This window comes from Dermacentor variabilis, chromosome 4 (assembly GCF_050947875.1).
Source record: "Dermacentor variabilis isolate Ectoservices chromosome 4, ASM5094787v1, whole genome shotgun sequence".
Taxonomy (NCBI): Eukaryota; Metazoa; Arthropoda; class Arachnida; order Ixodida; family Ixodidae; genus Dermacentor; species Dermacentor variabilis.
In genome coordinates, this window is record NC_134571.1 from 33,051,192 (window position 1) to 33,078,242 (window position 27,051).

The 27,051-nt window shown below is 45.8% G+C and overlaps 1 protein-coding gene across 1 annotated transcript in view; it reads left to right on the plus strand.

Annotated features, from left to right (window-relative positions):
• The first annotated feature begins 5,669 nt into the window (after positions 1-5,669).
• The window catches only part of LOC142578895 (cell adhesion molecule Dscam1-like), a 186,294-nt gene continuing 164,912 nt past the window's right edge, over positions 5,670-27,051 (plus strand). Inside the window, exons 1-2 of the mRNA XM_075688568.1 lie at positions 5,670-5,950; positions 18,707-18,930. Of these exons, the coding sequence (XP_075544683.1) occupies positions 18,897-18,930 (34 nt within the window). The 5' untranslated portion in view covers positions 5,670-5,950; positions 18,707-18,896. The remainder of the gene's footprint in view (positions 5,951-18,706; positions 18,931-27,051) is intronic.

A 27,051-nucleotide genomic window follows, 5' to 3' on the forward strand; every position in this document is an offset into this window, starting at 1 on the left:
CGAGCACAGATGCCATAGAGAAAAGCAATGGTGGCAGAAAACGACATGCGAATTCTGCATGCGCAGAAAACGCTGCGGGGAGCCAGAAAGAAAGAACGGTATTGTCAGAAAGCACTGCTATTAGAGGCGTCGGAAAACACGCAAGATAAGCAAGCCTTACAGAGAGAGAGAAAACAATGTGCTCACGCAAAAGTAAGTCATACACGCAGAAAGAAGGAAGTGCGAGGAAAAGGGAACAGGCGACGACTCTGGAATGTCAACGTTCGTGGAAGAAAGAACAAAATGCAGTTGCGGGGGAAACGCGGCACGGGTGGCGCCTAGAATGCCGATGAATAAGAAGGACAGAGCCGCGAAATAAGAAATAAAACCTACACTGACTCGCGCGGAATGCTGAACAACGGTGCAAAATAACGGCTGCTCCCTTTCGGCCATCGATTTGTCCCCCTAAATGTATGCACATATAAATCACGTCGGCGCTGTATTTCGTCGGTTCGACGAATATAATACTGATATCCGACCTCCTCCACCCTTACTTATGATATCGCCCCCCCCCCCCCCCTGCCACCCCACCGTCCCGCTTTCTGTCTTTTGTCTCGAAATACAGCGACGACTATGGACGACCGGTAATACACAGCAAAGCAATACGAATGGAGAACAGAAATAAATGAAATAAAATGTCAAAATCAAGCCCCAGTGGTGCTTATACGCAGATTCTCCCGCGCGGCTCAAGGTGTCGGAAAGGTTCCGTAAGTGGGAAGCTGCATCGAAGCAGGGCGAAAGACAGTTCGGAAAGGAGCCTTCCTTAACGAAGAAACAATCTCGGTACCCTTCGTCTTTCACTTCTAAGGGAAAAATGAAAGAACAAACAACAACAACAAGAATCATGCAGGTCCCAACGCACATGTAGAAATTTACGTGAACCGAAGTTCGAGTGAAGTTGGTTGAATAAATACTAAATAAAGCTAAATACAATGCGTGCAATTAAGTTTACATTAAATTCGATCAAACGTGTAATCTCATGAAATGTTTATATGTTCATGCGCTACACTGCTTACTCAAAAAACTACACCAAGCTTCGCCGAAATGCAAACGCCGAATCAGGAGGAGGCACAGCGTACGACGTCCATGCCGCACAATAATGCAGTGTACACGTGCTTTCATTTGCTAACCTTCATCATCGCGAAGATGAAAGCTTTGATTGATTCTTTCTTTCTTTCTTTCTTTCTTTCTTTCTTTCTTTCTTTCTTTCTTTCTTTCTTTCATTCTTTCTTTCTTAAGTATAATGTATTGGTCATTTGTGCCACGAATTCGTCTCTTTTATGATGTGCAGACGACTTGTTACACAGCACTTGCTTTGAACGGTACATTTCTTGCTATAAATAGACGAACCACTAAGCACATTTTTTTCTTTGTCCTTTCGTCCGACGTTGTACGGCACTTGGCCAGCTCCAATTTGTGGCATTGCTTAGTTACAGTGCTGCAAGTGCTACTGCGCTCTGTGGTGACGGTATATGGTGACAGTATTTGACTGTGATTGTATGTCTACGCTCCTTTCTTTCTTTATCTCTACTTTGCTATCACTTTACCTCCCCCTCCCCTCTCTCCCCAGCGTAGGGTAGCAAACCTGATCTATCCATCTGGTTAACCTCCCTGCCTTTCCCTCTCTCCCTCTCCCTCTCTCTCTTTCTCAGTTAAGGAAATTGCTGAGGATCTCCGCGATTACACTTTCCTAAAAGGCCGCTGATTTTAGGTTTTCTTTAAATTAAACGTATTTAAGGAGAGGTTTGTGCCTCTGTGTTGCGCCGGCTACTACTCTCCTCTTACCTGATAGTTATCGTCGAAAGTTTGTCAATAATCACAAAACTGGACTAAGAAACACATGAACGAACATTCCCGTACCAAGTCTCAGCACTGCAACATAAACAAATGTTTGCGCAACACATGAGTTCACACAGTATAAAAGTTCACCTAAGCAAGATGTTCACACAGAAAACGTTCGGACTCACTCACCTTCCTGTCCTTTTGTCATGAGTGTTATCTGCTGGGGTTTTGAACTCAGTCGCTGCTCTACACTGTTTGTACTTGCGGGAGCAAACACGATTGTTTAGTAGATACATGTACTGTTCTGCGCGTTTCGATCACAAATTAAGAGTTGTAAAACGCTCTAAAGCATCTACTGAGAAAGAATGAGATAAATAGAAGCAGAGAAAACGTTGTCGTATCCTGAGAGGTTAGGTCGCAACAAGCTTGGCATGCTTTCAGCTTCCCTCATTGAAGGAGTAAATTATTCAATTCGATGAAGCATGGCCTTCTTGACATGATCAGATTTCGCGATCAAGTCAATCATATTTCGCGCATTCTTCTTTGCAATATGAAATGTTAGAATCCCTAATTTACTAGGTGCCTCAGGGCAACAGCACTGATGAAGGAGGTATACAACAAACGAAAACAAGAACTACTGCCTAAGTAGCCATACCGTACGTTGAACTAGTAACGTGGACGCGTGTTGCAGAACCGCAGTAACTCTGTCAAGGTGGAGCTTATCAAATAAAAAGTTGGCTATTGCGCCTGAGGGGTGAAGTCTTGACAGTGATAGCAAGGTTTAGCAATGTACTTCACCTCCTCGGACGGTGTCGCAACTACACGTGGGTACGACATGACTGGAAGCAGCATGCAAGGTAATTTAAGCTTCTTTGAGAAGCGCATTTGCTGGAAAATGCACAAGAAAAGCTTCTTTAAACGTGAGAGTAACATTGTGTACGAGCTATCGTTGTCCTGTGGGAAGAATACACTGTGCAGACAGGACGTTGTGTAAATGACACGCTACGCGTGAGCACGCAACTCTTGTGTGAATGGGAAGAGGTCCGACGCAAACAACTCGCGAAATAATTAAAGCGGCGAAGATTGCTAGTTTGGGGGACACTTGTGTCAATGCGCCTTCAATCGAACTGCCCAAAAAGTAATTATAAAAAGACAAAGCACCTGATTTTCTAAACAAGACGCAGAGTGTGGCTCGACGGGGTTGGCCCCACAGACTGGCCGCTTAATCTTTCAACGACTATACCTCTTCTTTACGACATTTTAGCTTAAGTTTCGACAAATACACCTTTGCTGTTTCTAAATTACTAATCATGTACAAATGCGCCTGCGCGTGCTCTATTTGTTTTCTATATATACATGTACCGCCTAGGAAAAGAAACCAAACTTTGGAAGTAAGCGCTGTGTCCGTGTCGTTCCTTTCAGTCCTGATGCCTTTTTGTGCGCTAAAAAATTATAGTGGATTACCAACATGCCCAAGCATACGCTCTTTCACGCTAATTAAGCGAGGTAGGAAGTGACAAACAGTAAAACAGACATGTAAGGACTATTTATGGATTTACGGTAAATGGGAAGGAAGAAAGACATGACTGGGAGTAGCTTATCTATGGACAGGTAGTGATACCAGAGATAAAAAAAAATTAACTGATTGCCTTAGAAGCGATATTAATATACTCAGGAAATCGGGCCGGGTGGTATTGGCAGGAAATAGGAATGTCCACATGGAGGATTTAGACGGATATACTGACTACAACGGTTCTCTTGTTCTTGATCTGTGTGACAAGCAGAATCGTACAGTAGTTAGCAGGAATAATAAATGTCATGGACAGGTAACGGGGCAATGCGGAAGTAGGGAGTCATGTATCGACTACGCCATACAATCAGAAATGGTCTACTAAAGACTAGACAAAATGACGGTAGATAAAAATGGAAAGACAGCCTGGGTTGCGATCCTAAACATTTACACTCAAACTTTGGCAAAAATAGTAATCCAAACACTAACCAATAGCAGCGGAATGCTTCAAAATTAATGAAAGGCAAACAACAGAGATCACAAAAAAAAAATCCTAGAGAAGAAAATGTAGGTACTTTCCTAGAACAGTCTGTGAATATAAGGAACTGGTAGACGTTCATAAGACAGAGACGGCAAAAGCATTGTTGGAGTGGAAAGAAGATACCACACAAATGGTGGAACAAGGAAATAAAGCAAACAATAGAATAGCGTAAGCAGGCGTCTAGGGATTATCGAGAAGCCAAAAAGTTTAGATTACACGAAGAGGAGCTCCTTAGATTGAACAATTACCTACAAAAAGAATGGTGGTGAGTGAGCTAGTGCAAGAGAAAATTAAATGTACGAGAGGACATTAAGTGCATAACATTCACAAAAGAGACAAAGGCACGTCAAAAAGACTTTTCAACGATGTGAGAGAACTCGTAGCTCCAACTAAAAGAGAGAGGGGGATATAAGGAAGGCAGAGATGTTAACCAGTCAAGGGTCCGGTTGGCTACCCTACGCTGGAGAAACGAGAAGGGAGAGAGAGGGTACATAGACGTGCATGGACAGTGCTAGAGTCAAAGCCGCTCGTACAAACGATACGTTCTCAGAAAGCACAAAAGGCAGCGAAGGAGCTCCAACTAAAAATTCACAAGTGGTTGTAAGCGATGAACACGGTAACATCTTTGAAGGAAACAATTAGCTGTAGTACATCAGGGAGGTTCTTGGAGATAACTTCGGCAAGAAAGAAAGAGTAGTCCCGATTCAAACGGATCCAGCAACAACAGAAAAGCGTGAGAGTCAAAATTTAGCATAGAAAACATTTACTGGAAGAAAACAGAAGGAAATGTCCCTAATAACACGGCCCGAGGACCCGATGAAGTTCCATTACAGTTAATAATAGAATTCAAGGGGCACTTAGTTATTCAACCCTACGTCGATGAATGCGAAAGTAATGCGACCACCACGAGATGCTTAGACATTATGCCACAACTCATGGTCGTGGATTCTACTCCCACCGAAGGTCAAGGGTTCGACTCCCATCAAAGGCCGCGGATTTGAGTTCCTTCGTTAACTCTGCCTTAATTCACTGTACATAATTAACGTCGTCTTAATTAACACCAATGACTGTGGGCTTGGGTACCTCAATTAACGTTGTGTTAATTAAATGTGCCTTCATTAACTTCACGTTCTAACACCAAAGGTCGTGGGTTGGATTCCCACCAAAGGTCGTAGGTAGGACTCCCACCAAAGGTCGAGGGTTCGGCTCCCAACAACGGTCGTGCCCTCGAGTGCATGGATTAACTATATCCTAATTGTGTCTTAATTAGTTTCATCCTAATTAATGCCAAACGTCGTGCATTCTACTCCCACCGAAGGTAGGGGGTGCGAGTGCCCTAATTAACTCAATCTTAATTAACTGTGTCTTAATTACCTTCGCCTTAACTCCAAAGGCCGTTGGTTCAACTTCCACCAAAGGTCGAAGGTATGTATCTATTTTTTACCATCGTGTGGTCATGCCGCCAACGCCATACTTTCTGCCTCATGAGCCATTTTACGCTTTCGCATTAAAAACAACAGTCCAAAGAGCGAGGCACTGCTGACTAATGCCATAGAGCATGTGATTAAAACGAATAAAATTCCGGTTGGATGGCGTGCAAGCAAGATGAACCTCATATTGAAAGGATATGAGGTTCATCTGGTACAGGATACTGGTACAGGATACCAGTAAGCTATCGCAGGAGACGAAATATCTGATTAAGAAACAAAAGGGGATAGTTTACCTAAATGCACGCTTCGCGCCCAGGCATTCGCGATCCCGCTCGCATGCAAACACTCTCGTAGCGCTCCCGAGCATGCGGAAAACTTCCCCCGCCGGATTGCCAGTCAGGGCCCGGGCCGATAGATGGAGCCACCGCACGTTGCCGCCAGCGCCAAAAGCGGGGGGTTCCGACCGACCGAGTACCGGACCCGAACCACGAGGTCGAGCAGAACGCGCCTCTCGTAGACGGTGTGCTCCGCGCCGAGACAGGTGCGAAGAGGACCTCGGGAACACGCGTCGCGCATTCCGGCGAGCCGCCTTTCAAACGTCGCGGCTACGACATTGTCCCCTTCTCCTCCTCATCATTGGCTAGACCCGTGAGTAGGCTCGCTCGAGTGCTCTGTGTTGTTCTCGCATGCCGGCTCACGTCGGCGCGCGCGCGTGTGTGTAAATGTAGCGGGCGATTCGAATTGGGAGTCCGTCACCGCGTTCCGCGCTTCGCAGACCACGATTTGCCGCGCATCGCCTTAGAAATTCTGCGACTGCGACGTCACTACATTGACGGCTATGACAGAACAACGTAATATACGCCAGAGAAGCCTACTAAAACTAAAAAATATACAGGACTACGGCTTGACGTGCGAAAACAAATTCCTGGGTCCGCATCCATGAGTGCGAAAAATTAATCCGGCAACCCCCCGATGTTATGATTTTCGTAGGATCTGCAGCAGCAATGGGACGTCAAACACAATTAATCGCGCCGTCCCTCAATCAACAAGCAAGACGCTATTTTCTTAAATGTAAATTTTTGGTTATCGGCCGTATAGTTTGCTATCATTTTACCCTCTATCGTGATTGCATAGCGCCTGTTTTGACGAACCATCCTTGCTTCAGAAGGGCAGATTCCGAAGGTCGCGTCGGTGTCGTGACGCGAGCGAGCGTGCTTGAAGCAATCAGACGCCACCTGTTGCGCTTTTCTGGCGGGTGGGGCACCTAATGATTCTGGGCGTTGCTTAATCTAAAGATATCTACGCTCTTACTGCGGGCTAGTCGCTGCGTGACAATTATAACAAAGAAGCCTCGCACAACATTAATTATTCTTGCGGTACAACATAGGCTCTATGAAATATACAAAATTAAGCATTACGTCGTGAACCTGCATAGAACGAAAAAAAAAGGTCTACAGCAATCTCACGGGACAAAAACTGCGCTTTGTTTGTTAACAACGTCACGTGTTAGGATTTATTTGGAGGGCAGCGAGAAAAAAAAGCAATGTTTACATTTAAAGGTTGCGAAAAAGAAAATACATTTTCATGTTCATAGCGAAGCAGAAGAGCACTGCAATATCGCAGGATTTGCGGAGGCATTTACCCGAAGTATTGGCCTAGAATTTTGAGTAATAATACGATACGTATACGTGGCCGTGTGATCCATTACGTCAGCTCTTTGTGCCTGAAGTCATAAAAAAGACAAGACAGGAAAGCGTCACGCACCGTCTCCCCTGTCCGATCCCAGACGAGTATGTAGTTATTCGTTAATGTGTTTAAATGACGTCTCTCAGAGTGACGAAGGTGTAACCTTTCGCTAATCGTGCTTTAATTTTCGCTAATATTTGAAGGAAGATCGCAAGTCAGTATCTTCCATTTTCACCATCGCTTGAGGGTGAAAGCTGTTAGAAAATATTATTCCACTTCACTTTCTATTTAAGATCATATATAATTGCACATGCTTGATTTTCATATAAAAATGTGATGAGATATCCAACACAGCTGTCATTTTCGTGCTCCCCGAAACGACAAAAAGCGGGCACAAAATAGGCTGCAAAGGTAAGATGACATTGACGTCCAGCAAAAGCCACTAGATGTTGTTCTGTGCAAATAAATATTATGGAGCCCAGAACAAGCACTCACACTAACTTTTGCGACGTGTTGTCTAGTGACGCCAGCAGACAAGTGTTTGCACACCGAGGTGATATCTGTGTGACTTTCAAATGTTGTCATTACTACGTAAAATTGCCACACACTCCAACGGAGAGATTATTTTTTTTTCTCTCTTGAGAGTTTCGTACTTCACTGGAGTAATAACTGGCAGTAGCATACGAAACAGAATCTTGTCTCACGTTCCAGAGAAAATACTTTTATTAATCTGCGTACCAATGCCTATTCTAATCCCTCTTTCTTTCTAATGCAATGAAATCTTTAAACATATCTTAAGGTGACGACTGTGCCTCATTCATTTGTGGGACTAGTGCAGAGTACAGTACGCATGCGCATTACGTAAACAAAACATTATTTCCCCTTCCTTTCTGTCACAGTTAGCGCTATCCGAGCAGTATATCGTCCCCCCTCACGAATGACGGCGAATGCCTGCCGACAGGCGCGGCAGTTCGCGCAAGTTTGCATTGAACCAGCGAATGCACGTTGAGGGCCCTGGTATAAAACACGACGCATTCCTCACACTTTCTGTGCATTTATCTACTTATTCGCGCATAACGTGTATAGACGGCAGCCTATATTTTGCCACTTTATAAAGTTTTGCAGTAAAAATATTATTAAACATGTATGGTAGCATAGAGACAGAGAACAAACATGTATTTATCAGCCCTAGTTCGGGTCTTCTGGTAACTTTGAGGCACATACCATTACAATAAACTTAACTCTATAATGCACAGAAGATTCTCTTACACACGCAAGGCATTCCACACAACAAAGGCTAAACTCGATTTGCATAAAACTGCTTCCTGAAAACGAGCAAAACAAAAATCGGTTTATCTTGATGAGAACCTGGTACACAACGCAATGGCAACGTATGTAAAGCGCGCCTATTCATGAACGTAGTTGGGAGCGACCTATCGCGAAATAGCGAACCATTCTATACTGGCTATGCATTTCAAGCAGCCACCTTTCATGTAGCGCCTGCAGGCATTGCAACGCATCCGTGATTCGTGGGTGCTATCGTAAGTTCCAGGAAGCCGGAGGGCTTTGCCCTTTTGCACTCTCAGTGCAAACGCCGCTGAAAAGCTAAAATATGGCCTCGGAAGTTTTGTGTGACAGCAAGACGCCTTTCATTGTGCAAGACCGAGTGCACAGGGTAGCGAGGCAAGCTGCAAATAAGTGTGAAAAAAAAAAAACGCTTCCAGGATGTAAAAGATATCTCACACATCCTCATGCTACACCCGAGGCACTGTGATGCGATATAATTATCGAGGTTTGCTAAGCCAGCCATTGATTACATAGCCTCCAGGATTGGTTCGTGTTCCAAGCTATATTGAAACGCTATCGAGGACATGTATCATGCATTGGCATCAGGTTCAGCCCACTTCCAATTTTCATTACACCACCGCCGTGAACGGCTGTCTTTATTTGGCATCGACACCAGCAATAGAAATCACTGAATGTCCTGTGCAATCTGTTCGCGCTAAAATATAATCTTCTAAGTCAAAAGATCTTCCAAAGATGACGGCCAGTGTTGGTGCATGGGTTGATAAAAATAGTGATTATTCTGGATGAGCTCATCTGAGGAACGGGAAAAGTTTTTGACAGCATGATACAAATTCAGAAGTGATGGCCGCCGTCCTGCAAGGACACGTAAAGAAACGAAATGGTAACATTACAGACAACGAAGTTTGATCAATTTGCTACAATGAAGCGCAATCAGTGCATCAAAAAGGCGACAAAACCGCATCGAGAATGGCCTCAAGAATGCATCAAGAATTGAAACACGATACACGAGAAACGAAAAGATGAACATTACCACAAAGTGAGAATAATTAAATTGAAGCCAACTGCCTTATCACAAGTGCCATCCGATCACAAACAGAAAAGCACTCGGACAATCCGGATAGTCGTCACAGACGACTCCAAAGAGTGGAGCCTACGATTAAATTTAGGCTACTACCCAAAATTCACCGCAGCTGTGCCAGTCTCGAGAGCAGACTTAGGTTGGAGGTGGCGTTTACTCACGGGTACGTGCACCACATGCAACGCACCGATTCTCCAGGCTGTGAGCTGTGCAATGTGAACGAGAATATAAGGTCATGTGTTGTGTGACAGCCCTCAGAACGCGAAAGAACGTCAAAAATTGAACAATGTCCTTACGTGCCTCGGCAGCCCGCCGCTGTCGGAGGACGTTAGGTTAGGCCCTTGGCCAGACGTTAAACCGAGTTTTAAGGCTACCCCGGTCTTACTTGATTTTTGTAAAGCACGGGCCTGGACTGTAGGCTTTAAGTAGCCCAAATTGTTTACTATATGCTTTAAAATTTTCCTCATCATCGTCACCCATCATGCGCCTTTTTCTTCCCTCTTTCTTTTCCTTTACCCCTTCCCCCAACGCAGAGTAGCTGGCTAGAGGAATGTACCTCAGGCAGACCTTTCTGCATTTCGTATCATTAAACTTTCTTTCTCTTTAATTAGGTTGAAGGAAAACAGTAACACAAGGCGAAAAGGGGACATAGTCGTCATAATCGGTGCCAGGGCAGTTATCTTTAGAGAACTCTATTGGGTACCTTGTAATCACACAGGTAAAAAAGGCCTATAGACATTACTGACAAGTAAGGCTTTATGTTATGTGGTAAATAAGTTACTTATGTTCATGCACATAAGAATTGCGGTAACTTTCCAGGTAAGCAGTCAGGTTCATTAACGGTCTCATCTGATACTGCTGGCGCCATTATGATAGACACTGCACAGATTTTATTCTGCACTAAGGTGATTTAAGAAATATGAATGCCTTATCTACACAGAAACTGTAATGAACGCTGAGACTCGGAGAGACATGAAAACAAGAATTAGGACTATTTGGTTTGTGAACCAAACTAGGTTACCTCGAAACCTGCTGCCGCTGTGTAGCCATAGGAAGAGTGAAAGCAATCACTAGTAGGATGCAAATATATGACATTTCATAGAATATAGAAAGGCATTTGACTCAGTACAAATACCAGCAGTCATGGATGCATTGCCTAATCAAGGAGTACAGGAGGCTTGCGTGAATATCTTGGGGAAACATCTACAAAGATTCCACAGCCACCTTGGTTCTCCACAATAACAGTAGAAAGCTGTTTATCTAGAAAAAGAGTCAAGCAAAGAGACACAGTCTCTCCAATGTTAGTCACTGCATGTTTAGAAGAAATATTCAAGCTATCGGGCTGGGAAGTATAGGAGTGAGGATCGACGGCGAATATTTCAGCAACCTTCAGTTTGTAGATGACATTGTCCTGTTCAGCAACACTGGGGACGAAGTACAACAAAAGACTTAGGATCTTAACAAAGAAAAGGTAAGAGAGGGGCTGAATATTAACATGCAGAAGACAATGGTAATGTTAAATGCCTTGTAACACAGCAATAATTTAGGATCGCCAGTCAGCATCTACAGCCGGCACAGGAGTACGTTTATCCAGGTCAGTTTCAGGGGACCCTAACCATGAGAAAGAAAATTGCAGAATAAAAATGTGTTGGCGTGCATAAGGCAGGCATTACCAAATGCTGACTAGGAGCTTACCGCTTTCGTAAAAAAGAAAAGTGTACGATATTGCATCCTACCGGTGCTAACATAAGGGACAGATAACTTAGAGGTTAACAACAAAGCTCGAGAAGTTATGGACGACGCAAAGAACGACGGAACGATAACTGTTAGGCGTAACGTTGAGAGACAGGAAGCGAACGGTTATGTATAAGAAAGAAAACAGGGATAGAAGGTGTGCTGCTTCACATGAGCATAATAAAAATGGAGCTTGGGGGCCCATTTGTAGCGCAGTGTAGCTAACCGGTGAATCAGCAGATTTACTAGATGGGTGCCTAGGAAAGATAAGCGCATCTGAGGACGGCAGAAAATTAGTTGAGGTGATGAAGTTAGGAAATTTGCAGGTGCAAGTTGGAATCAGCTAGCACAAGACAAGGGTAATTAGAGATTGCAGGAAGAGGCCTTCGTCCTGCAGTGGACATGAAGAGCAGTGGGGGATGTTCACGATGATACGGCATTGAAAATCGAATTATCCATGGAAGAATTTCGGCGTTTCTCAACAAGAGTCGCCGAGCAGACTTCGGTGACAAATGCGCTCCACAACCAGTCAGCTCGGGCGGATTAGAAACGCGACACAGTGCGACGATTGACCGCAGTGCCTTTTTCTTCAGACGCCACAAAACTCTCAAGTGACAGCCCTTTCACCTTAAAGAGCATTTGGCTCTCGCAACTCGGTAGTGCAACAGCACTACCGAGTACTTTCTTCGCTTTAGCAGCGAAAGTCCGAGTACAAAGACGGGAGAAAGCGTCACGCATCGCCTTCGTCCTTGTGGCATCGCTGCGTATTCGTCTCTTTGCGCATTCGCCATATTTGGTGTTTGCATTTCGTATAGCTTGTGGGCGTGTAGTGCATACATAGAAAAGTAGCACGACAATAAAGTTGTGACTTTCTTGGTGGATAAAAAAAAAACATTACATGTGATTACACGATGCATTGTGCGAAAGTAAACATTCGTGATTATATTTCGCTTAGTGTTACACTGACGAACATAAGGAACAAGACGCGTACGTACGTGGTGCAAGACTGAAAGTAACAAACTGAAACTAACTGAAAGTAAACAACGTTGTTCGCATCGAATTTGTCGCAAAGCTTTTAATTGACGGCGTCACGAAAGGTTCGCTTAATAGACTGCAACATGTGCGTTGGATATGTATATTTATTGTTATTGCTGTTGTTGCAGTGGGGATGTTTTTGTAGCGTTCAGTGGTAGTAATACCGTATGGTACAGAGCTCTTGACCACCACACCTGTAGTGGATAGTGCATAAGGTATTCCCCGACTCGTTATATGTGTCCTGCTTTGAGCTATGTCAGCTGGTGACGTAATTTTCGTCAAACGTAAGTGTGCGGGATACCTAGAGAAAAAGTTCTGGCAGAATGCATCTGGTGACGTTTGTCGCCGTTAATACAATTATCACTGAATCAATGTAACGACACACACCGTGTTGTCAATGCCGAAATGTGCATACAGACGGGCTCCTCTCACACGCTTCCCACTGCGCTATCTAGTGGCGCGGCTGCGAAGCCTGCGCGTGGCGCGAGTTCGATTCCGCCGACCGTCAGGGAAATTTTAAAGGATTTTTTTTTCCTTGTCATTGAAAATGGGCACAGACGTTACTAAACAGACGTTACTAAGCGGCACATACGTTGCCCAAGTTGGGGTCAAAAAGTTTAATCAAAGAGGAGTGGCACATACCTGGCGGCACATACGTAGTGAAACATAGCCAGTGACCTAAGTTAGCGGTGAAATGGTTAGGGACAGAGATATAAAGCCAGGCAGACAAACAGATAAATAAGACAGAGACAAGGAAATACACGGTGAGCCCCTCATCCCCCCCCCCCGAGAATGCCTCAAGTACTCCAAGAATTCTGATTGCATTAAAACCACTTCTCTGGTAAAACGTTATTGCGCAAATAACCGGAAAAGAAAGAAAGAAAGAAAGGAAGAAAGAAAGAAAGAAAGAAAAAAATTACCGACGATTACGTTACTTCCTAATGCGAAATTTGAGCGCAGCAAATAAGCTGTTTCAGCTTTTCGATAGATTGGGGCAAAGAAATCGAGCAACACATGTATGCGCTATCACAGAATTTTTTTTTATTTTTCACACGTATTCCTTTAACAAAGACTCCACTAACAGTTCTTGACAGTCATGAAGGAAGCTTTGTGGTCGGAGAAATAGACTGATATATGTTCGACTTGGTACACCAATGCTTGATTCTCAAAGACGAGATCTATACAAGTGCCTCGCGAGGTTGTCACAGCCGTGGGACGCGTTACGAGCGAGAGGAACGGGATGTTCTCCCGCATAAGTGTTAGGAAATTGCTGTTTGTCTTTATGTCAAGCCGCCACCGATCTGGCTCTCTGATTGCCACCGCACAGGGCGAACGGCAGCGGCAATTTCGGCTCGGGCGGTGCACATATACAGATCCGCCGCCACCGATCTGGCTCTCTGATTGCCACCGCACAGGGGTTGCATTGGAGGAGGAGCGAAGAAAGGAATTAAGTTCGAGCCGGCGCTTTGACAACCGGAGACTCGCAGGAAGAGGGGGGAGGGGGGCGGCGTGTACACCCAGCGGCAAACGATGGGGGCAGAAGCGCGCGCAGCAAGCGGACAACACGATAAAGGGAGGAGGGAAGAGATAGCAGCGACTGACTGATGCCGCTGACGCCGATAGTGAGTCAACCCCAGCTGCAGAGTTGGTTTCAGGGACAACGCCGCCGATGCCGACACAAACAATATGATACCCTCGCTTCCGCAGCGCTAAGAACCAGGTCTAGCCGTGGGAAGGTGGTCACGTATTCGTCGACGTGCCGGGGCCTACGTGAAATAACCGGTGCGTCGGCAACTGAAGAGCACCCTATCCGCCACACAAGAACAGGGGGGGGGGGGGACCCTTTCCTCCTCTTTCTGCATGGCGGCGACGGTGTTCTATGCAGTCACGTTATCTTGACTCTCTAGCGGCGTCAGCGGCATCCAGCGGTATCAGTCGGTCGCTGCTAGCGCTGGGGGGATGATAGGGGGGCGGAGCTGGTTACGAGGCCGACGACGACGCGAAACCCAGGAACGGACGCCAAAGAGCTGCGCTCTAAAAAAGAACGAAAGAAAGAAAGAAAGAAAGGAAGAACGAAAGAAAGAAAGAAAGAAAGAAAGAAAGAAAGAAAGAAAGAAAGAAAGAAAGAAAGAAAGAAAGAAGAATTAACCAGAATGAAGAACTTCTCTGACATCAGGCACAAAGTTACAGGGACAGCGTTGAAACAGACCAGGTGTCTAATCACCATGCTAACATGTAAGTGAGTGAGTGAGTGAGTGAGTGAGTGAGTGAGTGAGTGAGTGAGTGAGTGAGTGAGTGAGTGAGTGAGTGAGTGAGTGAGTGAGTGAGTGAGTGAATGAGCGAGCGAGTGAGACAAAAGGAAGTGACGGCTGAACGTACACGATTTCTGTCTTGATAGTGCAACATGCTTAACTTGTCACTCCGGTCAACGTGCAGATTTACAGCACAGAAAAAAAAAGCGTTCTTATGAAGTCAAGTACAAAAAGGGCGTTTAGAGCAGTTCTTTCTCGGAATGAGTAACTCACACCCACTAACTCAATATTCTACAGCTAATATTTATTCTATTGTTTACTACACATGACACCTACACTATCATTTTCTACCTTAGTAAAATTACTTTACTCTCACAAGAACCAATACTTGTTGGCGACTGTTATAGTGCAACCTCTTTACCTTTTAGTAACTTCTTGCCATGAATTTGTGTACTCTTTGTCGCCTGATTCTCCTAGCCAAGCAGCCCCTATGCTCCCTTTGGGGGCACTTTCAAGCGTGTCCCGAACTTTTTGTACGTTTTTTTTTATTTCTTTGCTTGCTTGCTTTTTTCTTCTTTCTCGTCTATTAATATATAAGCCTTATTAACCGTAAGGACTGCCTGTTTGTTATCACTTCCTCACTGCTCCGTCAGTTCGTAGATTAGCCCAACTTACTGAAAAGACTAACGAGATATAACAGACGAACTAGAGAGAGCCAATTTGCGTAAAAGCAGGCATATGCCATCCATGGCGGCTCGCGTAATCCCCTTAATTGATATGAAGTAGCTATAGCGGATGCATTGAGTTGTGAACGGGAAAGCGTTTTATTTTGCGCTAAAGATAAAAAAACCACGTCTATCGTTTATGCATTCGCGGAGCTTCGCGTTCGCATTGCGTGCAGGCGAAAGGCAAAATGCAATCAGGGGAAGTTAACGTCATGGTACTTGCGCCAAGCGTGACCGAACCAAAGTCAACAGCGGCGCTCGCAAAAGTTGTTCGCAGTCCCGAGATTAATGGCTCAACGCCGCGCCATGTTAGTAGGCATCCGTGAAGCATTAACACGCTTAATGCTGGACCACTGATGACGCTCGAAACATTTACTAGCCTGTTCTATAAAAGACCGAGTGTGTTTCCCTCGAAGCGAAATTTTATGGCGGCTACCTGAATTTGTGATGCTTGATTTCTTATTTAAGTATCCGTACAGGCCGCTTCGAATCGCTGCATAAGCTCCTGTGTGCGCCCGTGCAGCACCCCTGCTCTGCTTCAGCACAGAGTATAATTTTAACCATTTGTAGCAATGACTGCTTTTGTTGTTGTCGTCGTCGTCGTCGTCGTCGTCGTCGTCGTCGTCGTCGTCGTCGTCGTCGTCGTCGTTGTTGTTGTTGTTGTTGTTGTTGTTGTTGTTGTTGTTGTTGTTGTTGTTGTTGTTGTAACTAGGCGAAATGCGATTTCCGAACCCTCGTCTGTTCCGGTTACTACTTTTACGCTTAAGTTAGCTAAGAAAAGGAGAGTGCCACGGATGTAATAAAATGCAGAAAACAAGAACGAACGAACATACTCATTTAGTGCAAGACTGCCGCCGTTGCTGTAAACACGAAGCGAATGCGTAAACGATATTCCTTGAAAAGTTTTAGTCGCTCGCGTCTCTGTTGGCAGTACGCTGAGGAGTGATGCCTTGGAACGTGTTCTTCGTGAGTGAATTTACAGAGCTTCAAGTTTACTTAACCGAATGCCTAGCGAAATGGCGACAGTGATGGGCTCTACTACAATCCTAAGGTACACACAGATGAAGATAGGTATTTTCATCGCGTGTGAAAACCCGCGTCACTCCTGTGAATGCCAGGGTGTGCCGTCTTCGAAGGGAACAGCTCAATGACCTTGCCTTTAATTTTGTTCCTACTTGAGCACTTGCAGTGTTCCACGTGTTCTAGCCAGTTTGGAACTTATTGAATCACGTGTAGGGTAGCAAACTGGACTCAGTCTCCATGCCTTTCCTTCTTCCCTTCTCTCTCTCTCTCTCTCTCTCTCTAAAACGAATAGCCTCTATTTTTTTTTTCGATCCGCATAGAGTATATTCGCGCTGTCTTGGGAAAATTGAGAGTGAGACCGACTTCATATTTCGGTGGAAGGGCTTGGAAGTTGACGTCTGATACGGGTGCAAAGTCTAACGCGTGCACGTTGGTTTTAATTGCGACGCTACATCAGTGTCCTACACATGTTTTCTTGGAGGTGTGATAAAACGAAATGTGAGCAACACTTTTAACTTGCACGAAAAGGGGTCCACGTCACGAGTCATGTACAGGTGGCATTTGTAATTGTTTGATTTAATTACAGGCACACATACATTCCCCTAACAACACACACACACACATATTATATATATATATATATATATATATATATATATATATATATATATATATATATATATATATATATATATATATATATATTTGTGTGTCTGTGTGTTGTTACGGGGAACGTATGTGTGCCTGTAATTAAATCAAACAATTACAAACGCCACCTGTACATATATATATATATATATATATATATATATATATATATGCGCGGCGTCTTTTTTAGGAGACACTCGCTAGCTTGCTTCATATTTTCTCTTTTTCACTCTTGATGGTGTTTACATATGTATAAATAAATTATAACTATAACAATAAAGGTACGAGAGGTGTTATGACGGAAGGGCCGGCGATGCGTATTAGCCACAGGCCTGGCATACTATTCCAGGTGAGATGGTAAGGAATGAAAGAAAGGGAGTGTGATAAAAACAATAACAAAGCCCCTACACATACACGTGTGCAAGCAGCACTAACAAAAAAGTTGTTTAGGGAGTTTCATTGAGGCCAGCAGCTAGCAGGAACGTTATAAGCGCCTTAGTGGGGCGCAGTTGAGATCTTTGACGTTGTCATGGTCCAACAAGGTTCTTTAGCTGAAGTCGCATGTCATGTCGCAAGTTTAAAGCGTTCTTGAATACAACCGGCGTATTCACAAAGCCCATCGTACCCTCAAACGGCTTGTAAGAAAATGAAAACAACGGGGCGATTGTGATCGCTTGCAGATTATCAGCGAATGAGGCCTGACGATGACAAATTGTATTTACGAATGAAAGAAGAGGAAGCAGAAGAAGAAACTTGTAGAATTTGAGCCTCGGATTGGCCTCCTCGCACAAGTCCACGCACGGCTTAAAGTAGAACCTTGAAACAGAATGGACAGGCTCCCATCGCATACCGCGTGCCAACCTCAACGGAAACCTAAACGAAAATATCAAGTTGAGCTAAATTGAAAGATTGTGCTTCTGCAATTACGAATTCATCATTCGTAACAAAAACAGAGCTTTTGTGAGCGACAAAATTACGAAAATGTAAATTCAGAATGGAGCCCTCTGTTGTGGACTATGGTAGCTCTCATATGTGACGTCATCTGTGTGACTCACTGACAGCGGCTTATGTCCTGCCAGTGGCAGCCGCACTGATTTCTCTGATTACAACTGCCGAAAAAAAATGTGTGGGGTTTTACGTGCCAAAACCACTTTCTGATTATGAGGCACGCCGTAGGGGAGGACTCCGGAAATTTCAACCACCTGGGGTTCTTTAACGTCCACCTAAATCTAAGTACACGGGTGTTTTCGCATTTCACCCCCATGGAAATGCGGCCGCCGTGGCCGGGATTCAATTTCGCGACCTCGTGCTCAGCAGCCCAACACCATAGCCATTGAGCAATTACAACCTCAGAGGCGACAACCATCTTCGCTCGCTCGGGCCACAGAGACTCAGGTCCGTATCCTGAACCCAAGCAGAGCCGCAGAACCACTCACGCAAGCAAAACACTTTCAACCGATAAGCAGTACGCTTTGTCATAGAGCTAAATAAAGAGTTTCTATATGACCTAAGAGCACAATAGAGGAACGTCACGCGGAGATTTCGTCAACTCCTCACTTTTGGCGCTGGAGGTTCAAACTGAGGAAAAACAGCGCGACCTTCAGGGTCAATTTTTACGCCTCAGAATTATATATTAGCACGCAGAAAATGATGATAGACTTCTAGACGTACACTCTATCAACCTAGCTCGACCTAATATTTCTCTTTAGTTTCCCTTTCAGCTACATCAAATAAGAAGAAAGTATTCGTATTAGCAACGTTGCTTTTCCATGATGAGCGCTAGCAGTTTAGCTGAAAATCAATTGCAGAACGGGACTATTCTAGGTTTAAAAAGAGCGAAGCTCATTTACAGTGTGCAAATATGAAGGGAATCGCTCCTCTTCACCGGTGCACACTGTGTGTATTTTATGCGCAGGGCGTTTATGCTGGGCATCGACGTTCGGCCAATACGGCCAGAACGCCCGTAGCAACGGTGCCAACGGCAGTTGGAATATTGGCAACACCGGCAACATCCGCAGCAACAGTGAGTGAGAAGACGGATTGTGTGCGCCTATGGATGTGACTGACAAGCCGGCGAGTGCCGCATTGGACAGAAGACGCACGCCATGCTCTCCGTACCATACCTGCTCTCTTTCGCCGGTGAGTGTCGTGTTTCCAACAACTTTGCATCGAAGGCCTAAGCAGTGGTTGTGCATTGTCGTTCAGAGCTTCAGGGCCCCGTATTCGCACAAAGCTTTAGCGCTAGACTTGTTCGTCAGAGGAAATTTCCGCCAATTTTGATGCTGGGCATATTAATATCGAAAGGAGCCGCCCAATGGCAAAGTACACTTTCGAACGAAGAGATTCACGAATTCGGCGCCAGAACTTTATTTCAAACGATTCGTTGTGATCTTTCATTCGAAAAGTTGTTGCAAACGACTTCAAAATGCCTGAAAGCCTTTTACGACATCAAAACAGCCAGCACAGAGGCAGGGAAACAGTTCGTTTCTCCTGAAGATAGCGTAAAAATTATTGGGTCTTACGCGCCAAAAACACGATCTGATTATGAGGCACGCCGTAGTGGTGGACTCCCAATTAATTTTGATGACCTGGGATTCTTTAACATGCACCTAAGTCCAAGTACGCGTTTTTTTTTTCATTTCGCCTACATCAAAATGCTGCCGCCGTAGCCGGGATTCGATCCCGCGACCTTGTGGTAAGTGCAACACCAAAGGCACTAAGCACCCGCTACGGGTATAAAGATAGCGTACGTCTGATAAAGAGATTAATTGTATTAAGAGTTTCGTTAACGAAAAAGCGCTGATCACATAGCGCTGTGAAGAGACAAAAAATATCGCAGATTACCACAGTATACCAAAAACACGCGTACATAGACGCAGTAAGTTTAATCAAAGACAGAATGCCAGAAAGTTGTACGACTATAGCTTCAGTGGGAATGCATCAAGTGTGGAAGCAATCCCGTATTTCAAGAGGAACTGGTTCTGCGCCAGTACAGAGACCAAACAGCACGCGAGATATTTGGAGCTTCTGCCATAGTGCGTAAAGGTGACACATGCAGCAGCGCTCACTCGATCGTTCTTACTGACAAAGAGTTTAGCTAGCCCGGCCACTAGACTGATAGTGCATTCTGCTTTCATTCTTACCAGTTCACTGTCTAATCATTTGACATATGCGCGGTTGGAAGCGCATGATAATTCTCCTGTGCCACAAACCCCATTTTGAAAGGTATATTTTTGTATGAGTGTAATAAACTCAAGTAGTTAGCCAGCGCTAGTCCTGTGTTTCTCCCTTGTCCATGCTTATTTCGCCCTGTGTTTTCATCGATAGATTCGTACGAACTATCTTCCATTCATACCCTTTTCAGCATCCACAAGTGTTCACGTGCATGCTCACAAGAAAAAAATAAACAATACGTGATCTAGGTTTTGTCAATAAAGCTGTCATATTTCTCTCTGGTTGGTATGAACACCGGCCACTGAAAGGTCGCATACTACTGAACCAGAGACCAAAGCCTTTACTGAAGGATGCTGGAAAGGAACTCAGTGGTCTCGAAGGTATTTCACTGGCCTGGAGTATGACAAGAATTGCCAGCCCCGAATTGAACACGCACATAACCTCACGTGTATCGCAGGATGTTCCGCCACTTTATGCACAGAGAGAGAGGAGAATTCAGGAAAGGCAGGGATGTTAACCAGTCAATAGTCTGGTTGGCTACCCTACACTGGGGGATGGGAGAAGGGGAAGAGAAAGAAGGGAGAGAGAAGGTGTAGATACGCGTACGGACAGCACTTCAGCTAGAGTCGCTCGAGCAAACCAGAAGTTCTGAGAAAACACAAAAGTGCCTTCATTGCTTTCTGAGCCGATGATCGGTCGGGACGGTGCTCTAATATGGTCTGTTCACTCAGAGGACGATCGTCTAGTTTCCTCAATGTGTTGGACAAAGACTGTCTTTGTGCTTGAAATTGTGGACAATGGCACAATAAGTGGTCAATGTTCTCCTCGCATCCGCAAACATCACATGCAGGAGTATTAGCCATTCCAATTAGTGCTGAGTAGGCATTCGTGAAGGCAACTCCAAGCCATAACCGACACAGAAGAGACGCTTCACGTCGGTGTAGACCCGCTGGAGGTTTGAGTTGAAGTGACGGGTTTAGTCTGTGCAGTCTTGTGCGCCTTGTATGTGCGGTGTTCCACGCTGCCAAGGAGATCGTGCGTGCTAGAATGCCAAGTTGCCTCGCGGCGTCGGTCCTTGAGAGAGGAATGGGGACGCAGCGGTCTTCTTGGTTTGACGTCCGAGCTGCCTTATCGGCGTCATCATTTCCAAGGATACCGCAATGACCTGGTATCCACTGAAAAGAGATATCATGTCCTTTTGCTGTTAAGTGATGAACAAGTTCCGCGATTTCGCACGTGAGCTGATCGTGAGTTCCATGTCGGAGAAACGACTGCACACATTGCAAGGCCGGCCTTGAATCGCAGAAGACTGCCCATTTTCTAGGATTTTCAGCGTTTATCACTTGAAGCGCGTCGCGGAGAGCCGCGAGCTCTGCAGCTGTGGACGTAGTGACATGGGAAGTCTTGAAGCGCTTGGTTATTCTCATTGCTGGTATAACTAGAGCGCCGCCGGAACTGGTTGATGTAGTTGATCCATCAGTGTAGACGTGTGTGCAGTCGCTGTATTTCTCGTACAAGAGAAGTAAAGTTAGTTGCTTGAGCGCTGATGATGGCAAGTCCGACTTCTTCTGAAGGCCTGGGATTGTAAGGTTCACTTGAGTACGGCGCATACACCATGGAGGAATGGAAGGCCTTGCCGCAGGTGTGTAACCTGACCTGAAAGAGGCACAGTGCGCGAAGACAGTCGCACTGAATGTCGCGTGGGGCCTATCTACTGGGAGACTTGCTAGGTGGTGGGTAGGGGTCCGGGCAAAGTGTCGTATGTGCACACGCATTGTTTCAATGATAATGTGCGTTTTAATAGTGAAATCTTGAGCGACTGCAATAACCTCAGTCGTTGACGCACTACGCGGTAGACCGAGACATATCTTGAGGGCTTGGGCTTGGATGCTTTGAATTATATTCAGGTTAGTTCTGCAGGTGTTGGAGATGACCGGTAGACTGTACCGTAGGAATCCAATAAAGAGGACCCTGTACAGTTGCAGCATAGAGTGTATTGGTACTCCCCAGGTCTTTCCTGCAAGGAACTTAAACATATGACAAATTCCTGTCAGGCGCTTTTTCACATAATTCACATGAGGGGTCCAGGAGAGATTTTTATCAAGGACCACCCCCAAAAATCTGTGACTCGTGTTGTACGAGATCATGTGTCTGTCGACGGATATCATGTATGGAGACATTGATTTCCTGGTAAATGCCACCGCTGCGCACTTTTCGTATGATATACGAAGTCCTTGTTCTCTAAGGTAGGATGATGTTAAAGTGGCTGACTTTTGAAGCCGCGCGCGAAGCTGCAGTCGCGTCACAGCCGACGTCCAAATGCAAATGTCGTCGGCATAGATGGAGAGCCTAACGGTGCCTGGCAGGATGTCGGAGAGTCCAATGAGTGTTAGACTGAAGAGCGTTGGGCTGAGTACTCCGCCCTGAGGCACCCCACGGTTACTGTAATGCTGTGAGGTCGGGCCATCCTCGGTAAGCACGAAAAAGGATCTCTTATGTAGATAGCTACTTATCCAGAGATAGACTTTGCCGCCAAGTCCTACTGCCTCTAACGCGTTGAAAATCGCTTCGTGCGTTACGTTATCGTACGCTCCTTTAACATCCAGAAACAGGGCAGCAGATAATCTTTTGCAGGACTTCTGGTGCTCGACGTACGTCACTAAGTCGATAACGTTGTCTATGGAAGAACGGCCACGCCTGAAGCCGGCCACTGCATCTGGATATACCTGGTAATGTTCGAGGTACCATTCTAGCCGTGCTAGAACCATCCTCTCCATTAGCTTTCCGATGCAACTGGCAAGCGCAATTGGTCGGTATGATGCAATGTCTACAGGCGACTTGCCAGGCTTGAGTAGTGGAATTAGGCGACTGGTCTTCCATTCCTGCGGAACCGTACCTGTCTGCCAGGAGCTGTTGAACAAGAGCAGGAGCTCTTTTCGAGCCTCTTCGCCAAGATTACATAGGGCACGGTAGGTTATACCGTCGGGTCCTGGTGAAGATGAACGCTTGCACGAGGCCAGTGCAGCTTCGAGCTCGTCCATGGAGAAAGGACTATCCATGCGGGGGTCGCGTGAAACCGGTGAGTGGTGGAGCGTCGATGTTCCAGCGGAACTAGTTTCGCCAGCAATCCTCCTGCAGAAAGCTTCCGCTACGTCAATCTCGCTGCATTGTTGGTGAAGGGCCAAAGACTTAAAAGGGTGGCGCTGCTGAGGGGTTCCATGGAGACCACGAACAGTTCTCCATATGTGAGACAAAGGTTTTCGTGGATCCAAAGATTCGCAGAATGATTTCCATCTTTGCGATGCGAGTTTGTCCATGCGACGCTGAATCTTCTTTTGAGTTCTTCTGGCCAACCTCAAGTCATGTACAGACTTCGTGCGCCTGTATCTTCGCTCTGCACGACGACGAATTGCACGAAGCTTCTCTAGCTCGATGTCGCATTCGGTGCGTGTATACGTTCTCAGAAGCGAATGTTTCGCAACCTCTAGGGCACCTTTTATGATGTCCTCTAGGCTAGAGGACAAGTCATCACGACAGCCGTCTTCGACAATTGACTTGAACATTGGCCAGTCGATACATTGTGTGACGCCGGCTAACCTGGAGTCCGTCAACCCTTCAACCCTAAGATAAGTGGGTAGGTGGTCACTTCCCCGCGTTTCAATATCCGGAAACCACCTGACCTTTCTAGTGAAAGAGCGTGAAACAAAGGTCAGGTCCAGGCAGCTACAGTAGGCAGTTCCACGCAGGAAGGTGGGGCTTCCATCATTTAACAAGCACAGTTCTTGTTCGGAGGCAAATGACACTAATTTTCTGCCTCTCGAGTTTATCTTAGAACTACCCCAGAGATGGTGGTGGGCATTAAAATCTCCAGTAATCACCAAAGGCTGCGGAGTCGCCGTCGTGATTCGCCGTAATCTCTCGCAGTCCAGCCGACTTGAGGGCGATATGTAGGCTCCAATTAATGTGAAAGTGAGCTTGCCTTTCTTTACTGTCAGACATACGTATTGGTTTTCTTGGTCAGGCGACACTGGGTGATGGACATACGTAAGATCACGTCGCATGAATACGATGATCTTGCTGCATTCTCCGTGGGTGGCTGACATGAAACACTCATACCCGGACAGTCTGATGTTATCTGATAAGGGCTCGCAGATGACGATGATTGGGAACTTATTCGTGAACACAAACTGTCGAAAGTCCGACATGCGCGACTTCAGTCCTCTGGCGTTCCACTGAAATATCGACGCGTTTCGGACCTCGTCACGAAACGACGGCTTCTGGAGAGCCATGATTTTAACGAAGAGCTGCAAGTACTGGACTCAAAGTGTCCAGCACCTGTAGTGCGCTTTGCGCAGACGAAGACTTCATGTTGGTAAGTATAACGCGAATGGCATTCATGAGCGACCGCAGAATGTTGATGACCTGGAGATCATCAATCAGCGTCGCTTCAACAGGTGCAGAAGCCGTGGAAGTCGGTGCGTTTTGAGGTAACTTAGCAGGGAGATGTGCGCTCGGTAGCTCAGGCCATTCTTCAGGACGGGCGAGCCTCCCCGCTTTGTTTCCTTTCCTTGTATCTGTCTTGGTGGCGCAGTGTGGTGATGCGGCAGTCCTTCTGACGGTAGCTGGCGTGTACCTATCTGCAGTTTCGGAATTTCGCGAACGTTTTCTGTGTCGATGCCGACGTCGCCGTACAGCGGTGGCAGCCTCTCGATGCGTTGAATTGTCCCGCACCATTCGTTTTAGAATGGTGAATTCCGTCCGCATCCGCGGGCAATCCTTTGATGAGGCCTTGTGAGGACCACTGCAGTTAGGGCATTTTAGAACATGTGCGTTGCAGGCGTCTTCTAAATGAGACTCAGAGCACCGCGGGCACACGACGTTGTTCACACAGACACCCTTCACGTGGCCAATCTTGCAACATTTGAAACACTGGAGGGGCTTCGGTACGAATGGTCGTACTGGATGGCGGACATGTCCTACTTTGACGTGGGAAGGAAGGCTGTCTCCTTCAAACAAAATCTTCACACAGCGTGTGTTTCCCAATCTGGAAATCCTTGTAATGAAAGTGCCTTCTGTCGTTGGCTTTATCAACGTTGGCAAGTCGTCATTAGAAATGGCAACGTCGACGTCATAAATGACGCCCGCAGTACCATCGCCGCCTGTGGGGATCATTGATCGCACCTTTACATTGTCGATATCAGTTATATTACGCAGGTGTTGTAGGGCGCTGCGATGTAAAACATCAACTGCCAGGACATTCTTCCGCGAGTTTATTCGCACGTCTTTAATCTCATTTGGTGCGATTCTCTCAAGTAAGGAAGAGAGGACCTGCCTGTTGAGGAGCCGCAAATTGGTCGCCGGGTCCACGGGCATGAAGAGCACAGTGTGCGGCCAGCGCAGCGGTGCACTCTTCACGGTAGAAGCACTTGGCGACGAAGATGCCTGCAGTAGTCTTCTTTTCGCTGATCTACTCATCACGACCTGGAAGTCATCGTCCGATGAGTCGTAGCTGTCCGAACATATCTCAGTGGCCTCGCTGTCTGTAGCGCTTGATGCACTTCCACGTTTCCTGGACGCTAGCCGACCTGACGGCTGCACATCAGGAAAGTCCTCGGAGATTTCTTCATCCATTGCCGCAAGGAGGGAGCGGCAGCTCCCAGAAATGCAGGAAAACAAAGCGAAAAAGCGGAGACAAACGTAGAAGCGTTCTATCAAAGAATCACTTCGTCTTCCTCCTCACTTTATGCACAGAGGGCACAACACAGACACTACACCGACTAAGTACAACCAAAAACACAAAACAAAACAAAATTATGGGGTTTTACGTGCCAAAATCACTTTCTGATTACGGGGTACGCCGTAGTGGAGGACTCCGGAAATTTCCACCACCTGGAAAAACACAAAATACAATATGCGCAAAGTTCAAAGTAAAACGATGGTGCGCACGCATCGACATGTACGCATACTGCAAACACATACATTATAAACATAGACTAATACACTCACGCATGCACAAACACCCTCGAACACACATGCTAACACTACCATGCAGACACAGCCGAGCAATAGCTCTAGTCACCCGCCGCCGTTGTGACAAGAAAAAGCCACAACCACAGAAAGCCAAAGCCACAAATGAAACCTACAGCATATCAGATTGACTGCAAATAAAGACGGGGACAGCGGAAGAGAACAGAAAAACAACACGGACGTCTCTCGGCGTTTCTTGTCTTTATTTGCGGCCAATATGATATGCAGTAAACACCAAGTAAGCCAAACTAAAGTTCTTCTGAAACCTATAGATAGAAGCGCCATGTTGCAACTCAGTAGACGATGCAATCACTGTGTGACTCTGGGACGAGAAATCGACGCGTAAGCAGTAAAGTTCGATAGTGTGCGCGCGGAAGTTTGCGAAACAACTTGAACTTCAGCTATAGTCCATAAATAACGTTTGTGACATGCCTGGTTGCAAGTGGTTTAGACCGCGTTTATGTCTCGTTGACTGCGCATGTTACTTTACAATAAGGAAATCTAGATAAAATCAACAATATGGTCATTTCTCTGCGTATCCCTGCTTTCCATTCATTATCGCTCTCTACTGTTGGTCCTTCGTTGCTTAGTTAAGCTTTATGACCATGGAGCACTGCTACTGTCATAGATTTCTGGGTGCCCCGTGGCACTTTGCACTCATTTATGCAACTCACCAAAATGGAACGGCTGAAGACGAGAGTCTGCTCGTATGTCCTTCTCTTATCATGTGGCTTCAGACGAAGGAAGAATGTCAATGGCGTCAGGAGTTTCCGTCTACTAACGCGAAAATGCTAAGGAGCCCGTGTCGCAGAAAATCCGGCATCGGCGTTCCGTGTCGGAAGTCGGACGTCGCCTCGGCAAAATTAATTTCGCACGAAGTTCCGAATCACGCATATCCGACCACTTCTCTACCGCCAAAGTTGCTCAGACCTTGTCTCTCATTCTTTACAAAGTTATTCCTCGGAAATTTGAGAACGGCAGCCCACAAAGAAATGTAATGAAAAAAGAAACACCCACAGCGCATGTCTTCGATGTTAGTTATTCTCAGACTGAAATATT